Genomic DNA, 11072 nt, shown 5'->3' with positions numbered 1-11072 from the left:
AAAGAGTTTGGTATAAATTGCTGTTTTTTTTTTTAATTACATTAAAATAGAGTTGTCAGTCTATTGCATTCTTGCTCGTCCATCGTTCTAAGAGAACCTGTTTGCACCTACTGCCTATACTTAAGACTTGGAACTAGGTGGCCATGTTTGTTCAGATGACCTTGGCACCTTGGCCTCAACTGATTGAGCCAGGCTAGACACACTTTACCCGAGGAGAACCAATCAGATTCTCTCTCTTACAATTTGAACTTAGACAAATGGTGTCTGAGTCTTGTTAATGGTGGTGACCAGGAGAAGCCTAGAAGTTCTGTGTGTGAGGTCTTCAGAGATGGCAAGGGTCTCCACCTTTATGAGACCTGGCATGTCCTGTTTTTCTTAGATTTCCTTGGTAAAAATATCATTCAGCTAGATTGGAAAATGCAACTCTGGCCAAGAAGCCCAAGCAAAGCTTCCTGCCCTATTACCACATTGAATCATGTATGCTGATCCCTTACCACTCAGAAAAAGGTGGAAAGGCTGGAACAGAGAATATGACCATGAACATGCATCACTTTTCAATACAGTGGCCCTGCCCTCTAGTGGTATTCTTCCCAGTGGGTGTCAAGCTCTGATCAATCTGATGAACAGTTTCTTCTCCATTTGGTGAACTTCTAGGAAGGGACTAGAGAGAAAGACCAGAGTGTAGGCAGAAGTTTTCTCCCCTTTAGGAACTGCAGGAAACACTCAGCCCTGTCCCCAGCAGTCTGTACCTTTCAGCATGAATATGACCTATCATATGTTTGAACCACTATAGGATGACATAATTCTCCAGGATAGGCTCCCATAGAAGAATTGAACAAACAGATTTTAGTCACTGTTACCTACTGCCACACATTTGTCCCAAACTAATATAAGATATGGAATCACACTGGGAAGAAAGTCTTGATGTTTATTGTTGTTTAAGATTAATGATGGTGCCATTTCAAAAATATCTTTCAGAGAGTTTTTTTTTTTTTTTTTTTTTTCCAACTGGTGCACTATCTCTCACAGTAGCCTGGTGTGTATAATGGACCAATTTGGGAAATATCAATTCTGATCTTCCCATCAGAAGTAACTTTAATGTGAGATGATTAAAAACAATTTGTCTATGTTGTTAAAACTGTCATGGTAAAGGCATGAAGGGTGACAGATATTCAGCATAAAATATAGACTATGACTCAGAGAAAGTCATTATGTGAATAAAGTAATTATTGATCATTAAAATAGGGGTTAAGTTTTTATAAATATGTAACTGTGGTAGTCACTATTAGTTGGCCCTACAGCTGTGTCCCCATTCCCTTGACTAATAAAATTCTGATTTTTGCTGGGATGATCAATGTGCCCAACCCTAGAGCAATGAATCGTGATAGATCTAATCTAGTTGCCTTTGCTAGACATTGGTCTAGGGGCAGGCAGGCAACCCAGTTTTGACAATGACACATAAGGAGAAGTCTTCTGGAGGCTTATGGAAAAGATTACTTTTCCCTAAACAGAGAGATAGAACGGAAAAATGGTATGTGAAGAGAAAGCTCTCTGACTCCCACCTACTTCCTTACTGTTTAAAATGCAGTCCTACCAGCATGTAATGCTTGCAGCTTTGGCAGCCATCCTGTACCCTTGAAAGGAGACATCACCAGCATAAGACAGTGGCAATGCAGAAAGATAGAAAAAATCTCTGACCTGAACCAAGAGCAGTGTTTTAGAAAGGGAGGGTTCAAAAGGTAAGCTTATGATTGAGCAAATGGGTATATACATCAATGTTTTTTAGAAGCCAGGGTAATCATTGTTGGAGAAGGGAGAAATAGTTATAAAATTGGGGAAGGCAAAGAAGAGCCCTGTGGTTTTGGATTGTTGGATTGGAATTGAAAGTATTGTGATAAACTTATGACAGTACCTAAAAACAATTTTTCCATTAATAATGAGCACATTTAGTACCCAGATTTTGGTCTATAAAACCATATTCACCGAAACAAACTAGGGCTTCCTAGAGAAATGACTGATTATAGGGCTGGGGCAGGGAAACCATAAAATAAACCTGGAACATCTGGTTGAACCAGAAAATAAAGAAATTATTTTTTTAATGATGGAAAATTATTTTTTAAAATATTTTAAAAACCAGGTGCCAGATTTTGGGGATTCCATTGGCCAAAATGAAACAATTTGAGCATCAAATAAATAATATCGGTAATGGAATATAACTTAGTCAATAAAATAAGAATCCATGAGTCTGCATTGATCCTAAATAAGTAGAAGTGAGAGAAGGAATAAAGGAGCCATGGTGGCACAGTGGTTTAGTGCTTGGCTGCTAATGAAAAGGTTGGCAGTCCGAGCATACCAGCAGGAGAAAGATGTGGTATAAAGATTTTTATTGTTATTTTTAGGTGTCCTTGAGTCAGTTCCGACTCATAGTGACCCTGTGTACAACAGAACAAAACACTGCCCAGGCCTGAGCCATCTTCACAATCGTTGCCATGCTTGAGCCCATTGTTGTAGCCACTGCGTCAATCCATCTCACTGAGGGTCTCCTTTTTTACTGACCCTCCACCCTGCCGAGCATGATGTCCCTTGTCAGGGACTGGTCCCTTCTGATATCATGTCCAAAGTACGTGAGAGGAAGTCTCACCACCCTTGCATCCGTGGAGCACTCTGGCTGTACTTTTTCCAAGGCAGACTTACTCGTTTATCTGGAAGTCCATGGTATCTTCAATATTCTTCACCAACATCATTATTCAAAGGCATCAATTCATTGTCCCGCTTTCACATGCATGTGAGGCAATTGAAAATGCCCTGGCTTGGGTCAGGTGCACCTAGGTCCTCTAAGTGACATCTTTGCTTTTTAAGGCTTTAAAGAGGTCTTTTGCAGCAGATTTGCCCAACGCAGTATGTTGCTTGATTTCTTGACTGCCGCTTCCACGGACATTGATTGTGGACCCAAGTACAATGAAATCCTTGACAACTTCAGTGTTTTGTCCATTTATCATGATGTTGCTTATTGGTGCAGTTGTGAAGATTTTTGTTTTATGTTGAGGTGCAATCCATGCTGAAGGCTGTGGTATTTGATCTTCATCATTAAATGCTTCAAGTCCTCTTCGCTTTCAGCAAGCAAAGTTGTGTCATCTGCATATTGCTGCGGGTTGTTAATGAGTCTTCCACCAATTTTGATGCCACATTCTTCTTCATATATTCCAGCTTCTGAGATTATTTGCTCAGCATACAGATCGAATAAGTATGGTGAAAGGATTCAATCCTGATGTACACGTTTGCTGATTTTAAACCATGCAGTATTCCCTTGTTCTGTTTCAGCAACTGACTCTTGGTCTAAGTACACGTTCTGCAGGGCACAAATAAGTGTTCTGGAATTCCCATTGTTCGCAAAGTTATCCATAATTTGTTGTGATCCACACAGTCGAATGCCTTTTCATAGCCAATTAAAGTCAGGTAAACATCTTTCTGGTATTCTCTGCTTTCAGCCAAGATCCATCTGACATCAGCAATGGTATTCCTCCTTCTATGTCCTTTCCTGAGTCCAGCTTAAATTTCTGGAAGTTCAATGGGCACAAGTATGGATCTCTTCCAGTTCTTTGGCCAGGTAGCTGTCTTCCAAATTTCTTGGCATAGACTAGTGAACACCTCTAGCGCTGCCCCCATTTGTTGAAACATCTCAACTGGTATTCCCTCAATTCCTGGAGGCTTGTTTTTCACCAGTGGCATCAGTGAAGCTTGGACATTTTTCTTCAGTATCATCAGTTCTCGATCATATGCCACCTGCTAAAATGGTTGAGCATCAATTAATTCTTTTTGGTACAGTGACTCTGTGTATTCCTTCCATCTTCTTTTGATGCTTCCTATGTCATTCAGTATTTTACCCATAGAATCCTTCAAAAATGTAACTTGAGGCTTGAATTTTTTTCTTCAGCTCTCAGCTTGAGAAATACTAAGCACGTTCTTTCCTTTTGGTTTTCTAATTCCAGGTCTTCGCACATTTCATTATAATACTTTACTTTTTCTTGTCCACCCACCCTTTGAAATCTGTTCAGCACTTTTACTTCATCATTTCTTCCATTTGCTTTAGCTGTTCGACATTCAAGAGCAAGTTTCAGAGTCTCTTGTGACATTCATTTTGGTCTTTTCTTTCTTTTCTGTCTTTTTAATAAACTTTTGCTTTCTTCATGCATGTTGTCCTTAATGTCCTCCCACAACTCGTCTGGTTTGCGGTCATTAGTGTTCAATGTGTCAAGTCTATTCTTGAGATATCTTCAAATTCAGGTGGGATATACGTAAGGTCATACTTTGGTTCTTGTGGTCTTGTTTTAATTTTCTTCAGCTTCAACTTGAACTTGCATATGAGCAGTTGTGCCACAGTCAGCTCTTGGCCTTGTTCTGACTGAAGATATTGAGCTTTTCCATTGTCTCTACAATTATTGTCAATTTTATTCTTGTGTTTTCCATCCAGTGAGGTCCGCATATGTAGTTGCATTTATGTTGTTAAGAAAAGGTAGTTGCAATGAATAATTTGTTGGTCTTACAAAATTCTATCATGGAATTTCCAGGGTCATTCTGTCACCAGGTCATATTTTGCAACTATAGATTCTTCTTCATTTCCAAATTTTGCATTCCAATCACCACTAATTACTAATGCATCTTGATTGCATGTGTGATCAATTTCAGACTCCAAAAGTTGGTAAAAATATTCAGTATCTTCATCTTTGGCATTAGTGGTTGGTGTATAAATTAAAATAGTAGTCATATTGACTGGTCTTTCTTCTAGCTGTATGGATATTATCCTATCACTGACAGTGTTGTCCTTCAGGACATACTTTGAAATGTTTTTTTTTTGACAATAAATGTGATGCCATTCCTCTTCTATTTGTCATTCCCGGCATAGTAGACCATATGATTGTCTGATACAAAATGGCTAATATGAGTCCATTTCAGATCATTAATGCCTAGGATATTCACCTTTATGTATTATATTTCATTTTTGACAATTTCCAATTTTCCTAGATTTATGGTTTGTACAGTCCACGTTCTGATTATTAATGGATGTTTGCAGCTGTTTCTTCTCATTTTAAGTCTTGCCACATCAGCAAATGAGGGTCCTGAAAGCTTGACTTCATCCACGTTCATTAAGGTTGACTCTACTTTGAGGAGGCAGCTCTTTCTCAAATTTTGAGTGCCTTTTTTTTTCTAACCTGAGGGGCCCATCATCTAGCACTATATCAGACAATGTTCTGCACAGCAATGGGAAGAGAAGGAAAAGGTCTTCCCTGCAGTGTAAGCCAGCCAATAAATGATGAAGTTATAAAATCAACACTTTGCAATCATGATAATTATAATTGGCTCAATAAGAATTATCAGGAGATGACAAAACTATTGGGTGAAAGTTTGATATGGAACGGGACATTTACATCTCTCTCCACAAATCATTTATTAAATATAAAGAGTAAAATGTATAAGAAGACTGAACTCTCTTCTTACCTGCTTCCTCAGAAGGGAGCTGCTCTGTTTCAGAGGGTAAAGACAGTGTTAATTACCAATTACAATTTCTAGAACCTGCTGCCATGCTAGCAAAAACTTTCCCCTCGTCATTTACCTCTGATGTGGTAAATTTGCAATAATGGGTTTTGATTTGTAATCCAAAACATTCTATGGAAAAAAAAAAGTCTTAATGTGACTAAGCCTATCTGAGCTTGACTCAAGAGGTGCAACAGTAACTACAAAGTTCCAATTAACAGAAGTAAGTGAAACCAAAATGGCCCCTGCTCTCTTATCTTAAAAAAAAAAAAATAGCTTCTCCAAAATCCAGCCAGACCAAGTGCTCAGGACTATCAATTTCTTAGTTTGCTTAAATTACTTTCCAAGTTACTCTAGTTCATTCCTATGTACATAAACATTTGTCTATTTAATTATGTCATGTTGACTAGAACGTCAAACAATTTTTTCTTTTGTATCAAGATTCTTGATCCACACAATTACTTAATATTAGAGATCTGTTTATATTTTAATATGGCAGCATTCAGAAAAACATTCGAACCTGTTTCTTTTGCCAATACCTCAGATATTACGATATGTCTTGGAAAAACAAAATGGAATATGATTTCAACATTGACTCTGTAGCACTCAAATGGATACAGAAATCACTTGAGATAGGCTTGCTCTCTTCCTAGGTTTTTGTCTTATCAGAAAATTGATAGCGGAAGGGTAAATGACAGGTTGTTTTCTCCCTCCACTTGGTGCCATTCTCGCCCCATCACTAATTAATTTTTGTGTTTAAGAATGTCCCAAGTTTCAGTTTTTAAGAAATCAATAGTGTGATATTAACACTTCTTGAAGAGAAAGGAATAAACTGGCTACTCACTTTTCAAAACTGACTTTTGTAATGGGAAATTCTAGACTGGGTTAGTGCCCACTTATCATTATTGTTTTAAGTATATCACTTGGGACCATGGACACTTAGACATACTGGCTCCCCACGAAATGTTCACGGAGTATTATGCCTGTGCTTTGGGTTCTAACCTTGAAAGACATGTTAAAATTGACTCCCTACCTCTTCAGCAGCCTGAAGATGTTAATGGTAAAGTTCTAATCAATAAACCCATGTGATGTATTATGGTTCATGTGATAAACTTTTTTTTTTAAGCCCAGTTGAGGTTATAACAGGTTTATTTTTAATCTGAATATCTAAAACATAAGACATTTTCAGATTATATTTAAAATTTAAGAGGAAATACATATTCACAACAAATTAATATTATCCTTTTGGTGCCTTTTAAAAATGTGTAGCTATATCCGTATTTATAAAAGAATTAGCACAATGAATTAGGTTCTAGTCTTAGGTCATCTAACCTGGGCTGGTTGGTAAAGTGGACGTCACCTCATGCCTGCAATGTGGGACCCTTCTTGTTTCCTAATCTCTACGGTAAGCCTTGTTCTCACCAGCACCTAGAAGATAAGCATAATTACTTGCCTCTCCAATACACAAAATAAGGAAATAACCCTTTGAAACAGACACGTAGGGGTGGCCTTAAATTATTCAAGATAGTTATTACTAATGAATGCACTTCAGTGAGTCGGAGCAGCCTCAACTGCCAGTGTTTTACCTATAGTTGTTGGGGAGTCAGAACCAGACATCAAGTCTACATAGGAATGCTACATCTGGAAATCTGCTATTACTCAGCTTCTCTTGCCTCAGTAACTGCTGAGTTATTTCTGCAGAATACTGGACTGAAAGAATTGATTCTCCAGGCAAACTTAGAAAGGTAAGGACCTGGAGTGTGGAGGCAGATAGATGACATCTCCAGCAGCACTGGGGACTTCGGGTGAAGCTTGGAGGAGCATTTCTACACCAACAAAAGCCATATTTCTCTTGCTATTTCTTTTCAAAACAGACCTTACCGTCTAGATTTTGGCAAGTCTGATATCATCACTATTGCCATCACATTTTTGAAGAACTAGCATAATAGGTTTTTGTATTAGTTTCTCTCTCTGTAAAATGTTATCTGACCAAGTAATGTGTGCTTTAATTCATTCACTCATTTGGAAAGGAGGATAAGCACTATTTAAAATGTAATGATTATGTAACTTTTCAAACAATTTTAAACTTCTTATGTTAAGGAATGCTGTGTCTTTTTTATAGCGTAACCTATTCTTTTTGTTGAAAGTGAATATATATAGAGAGAGAGTGAGTTTGAACAATAGTTGCAATATGAAACTATTAGCAGGTAGCTAATTTGCTCCTTTTTTAAAAAAAAAAAAGAACAACTGATTTCTGTGTGTGTACATATATATGTGTATAGTGTGTACATATATGTATATATCATATTATGTATGTATACATATTATGTATTATATATCTATACACATAATTCTAGGAATTTACAACCATATTTTCAGAAACCAATACTGTGACTACTCAGAGCTTTTGAGGCATTGTGATTTTAAGAGTGGACTACATTCTCATTTCAAAAAAAAGTAAATTTACTTGAATTTCAAAGGGCAAAATTTGAAGCCCTCAAATGTTTGAATTTATAATACACACTATGCTAAATAATTCTACGTATTACATTTTTAACCAAATAGTATCAATTCAAACACCTTATCACATGATCCTCTTGTGAGCTTTCTTTAAAAATGTATATATTCATATGTGTGTGTGTAGATATATGTGTATGTATGTTTGAATATCAATATACAGATATATCTGTATATCTATGTTGTTGTTGTTGTTGTTGTTAGGTGTCATCTAGTTGGTTCCTACTTATAGCCACTCCACGTACAACAAAAGGAAACACTGCCCAGTCCTGCGCCATCCTCACAAGCATTGTTATGCTTGAATGCATTGCTGCAGCCATTGTGTCAATCCATCTTATTGAGGATTTTCTTCTCTTTCACTGACCCTTTACCTTACCAAGCTCAAAGTCCTTTTCCAGGAACTGGTCCTTCCTGATAACATGCCCAAAGTATGTGAGGTCTCTCTGTCCATGCTTCTAAGCAGCATTCTGGCTGTGCTTCTTCCAAGACAAATTTGTTTGTTCTTCTGGCAGTCAATGGTATATATTCAATATTCTTTGCCAACACCATAATTCAACAGTGTCGATTCTTCTTAGGTCTTCCTTATTCATTGTCTATCTTTCGCCCGCATATGAGTCGATTGAAAATAACCATGGCTTGGGTCAGGTGCACCTTAATCCTGAAAGTGACATCCTTGCTTTTCAACACTTTAAAGAGGTCTTTTGTAGCAGATTTGCCCAACACGATATGTCATCTGATTTCTATACATATATTTAAGTACATCTCCAGGGAATCCTTGGGATGTACTCCTAGAAGTGTGTCCAGCATAAGAAGTCTGTATTCCTCTTTATTCTCCCAAGAGGTTTTACAGTCTTCCCCAACAGTGTGTATTCATTGTTCTCCAGGTAAAATTACTTTGTTTGCCTTTTTGTTTCTTTCCTCTCCCTCTCCACAGCAAGATCTTCTGTTTAAAATATTGATTCATTTCTAGTTACAAGAGCCCACTTGCCATCTGTCATTCTGGGAAATTCCTGAGATGGACCCAGATAAACAAGGTGAGTATTACTGTCGAGTTTCTGAGCACGGTTTGTAAATGAAAAAATTAGACACAGATGTTGTGTTTTTTTTAGACTTCTGAGTTACAGAAGAGAAAACATTTGGCAAATTTCTGCCTGGAAAAGAAAATATTAGGTGATTAAAGAGACTTTTCTCTCTCTTCTAAACAGAAATCCATAATTAATTGAAAACTATTTGGTCTATTATCTCCAAAGCACAAAAAAAAAATTTAACAAAAGACTTAATATAGTTACATTTTAAGTTGCTATTCAAATACACAAAAGTGGCTTCTTATTTTTATTTATCTTCGTGGTTTACTATTAAAGTGACATCACTGTAGTTTTTTCAATGTCAAGGGTGAGATCCCAGTACTATGTGATCCCAAAGCGAGGAGAAAGGTCCCATAGCTGTCACTATATGAATATTTGATAAATCGATATGGGGAAACAAATTCCCCTTTCCTCCAACATCTTTAAATACCAAGTTAGGTCCAAGGCCAGTCTGTGACATCTTTATTGCTGGATCTATTTGCAGCCTTATTCCCTTGGCTGAAATCTAGATTGTTAACCTTACTTTTTTATATAAAATTCTGTAACATCTCAAGTTATTTATCTTAAATGACGTTGTGAATGGTTCAAATTATCTTTAAGTTTCCCAAATTTTAGCCCTCATATTGGTAATCTAAACACCAAGCAGCAGGTTAATCCATTCAATGGTCAATTTTCTCACCACAAAGCAGTGGTTTGCAAATATAGGGCAAATCACAATAACCTGGAGAGATTGTTAAACTTCTGGGCTCCACCTACAGAGTTTGGGAGTAGTAGGTCTGGAGTGGGGTCCAAGAATGTGCATTTCTGACAAGTTCCCAGGTGATGGTAATGCTGCTCACCTGTGACTGCACTTTGACGACCACTAACCTAAAGCATCAATTTCTAGACCATCTACCTAGATGATAGACAGTTGTTGCCGGTTGCTGAGGAATCGAGTCCAACTCATGGCAATCCCATACGTGCAGAGTAGAACTGCTCTGTAAGGTTTTCAAGGCTCTGGCCTTTCAGAAGCAGATCACCAGGCACGTCTTCCAAGGATCCTTTAGGTGGGTTCAAAGTAGAGCGTTAACCATTCGCACCACCCAGGGACTCTTAATGGACAGCCGAAAGAGGTTTTATTACATTGAGCTTAGAACCTATGAAAAATGATGCATTTATTTGGCTAAGCAAAAAATAAAAAATTATTTAAATCAAATGATGTTCCTCAAATTGCTTCCACAAATATGAACATATGTAGCTTGTATTTTTACTTCTTTTAAGCATCTAAAGCTACTTTGTTCATAGCTTTGGACCTGATAAAACCCACTGCCGTTGAGTTGATTTAGACGCATAGCGACCTTATGATGGATCCAGCATTTTTTTTCCTTTTTTGAGTTCTCTCCCACCAGCAGGACAAGCCAAATGAAGCCTTGAGGAAGCAGGGCTGGGAGACTCACCTGGGAGACTCGTTCATTGTCCATGTTGCATTGTATCACAGCTTGCCATGATTTGCTGCATAACTTCATCAAATGACACTGCAAAACATAATTTGACAAGAGTGGGGTGCGCCAGATGGCAGAGCAGCTCCCAAGTCACTCCTCCACCAAGAGCAGCATCTGGCAAGCTGCGGAGCCCCCATTTTGCTGATTCTCTGTGTCTGTTTGGTGCATCTGAGAGGAACTAGGGCACAAAACCTGGCTAATTTCGGGGGGGAGGGGGAGGGGAATGTAAATTACTTCCGTATTATTATGTTTATTTTCCATTTGTTTTCCTTCTCCAGAAGGAGTGCAAGGGTGTTTCTTAACTTTTCCCATACTCAAACATTGGACTCTTATCTGAATCTAAGCATTTTTTTTTTTTTTTTTTTTTTTGGTTTGTTTGGTTTTATTACAAGTAGATAATTTCAAAATGTACAAAATGCAACACATTGTACAAAAGCAAAGATAAGAATCACCAGTT

The 11072-nt window shown here is 37.7% G+C and overlaps 1 protein-coding gene across 1 annotated transcript in view; it reads left to right on the top strand.

Moving 5' to 3' along the window:
- Positions 1-9064: 9064 nt before the first annotated feature.
- DYTN (dystrotelin) overlaps positions 9065-11072 on the top strand; it is a 59038-nt gene continuing 57030 nt past the window's right edge. The window contains exon 1 of the mRNA XM_049887977.1: positions 9065-9083. Within this exon, the coding sequence (XP_049743934.1) occupies positions 9065-9083 (19 nt within the window). The remainder of the gene's footprint in view (positions 9084-11072) is intronic.

The sequence above is a fragment of the Elephas maximus genome, chromosome 6 (assembly GCF_024166365.1).
Source record: "Elephas maximus indicus isolate mEleMax1 chromosome 6, mEleMax1 primary haplotype, whole genome shotgun sequence".
Lineage (NCBI taxonomy): Eukaryota > Metazoa > Chordata > Mammalia > Proboscidea > Elephantidae > Elephas > Elephas maximus.
Note: the sequence above shows the minus strand (reverse complement) of the source record. Positions and strands in the feature narration are given on the sequence as shown.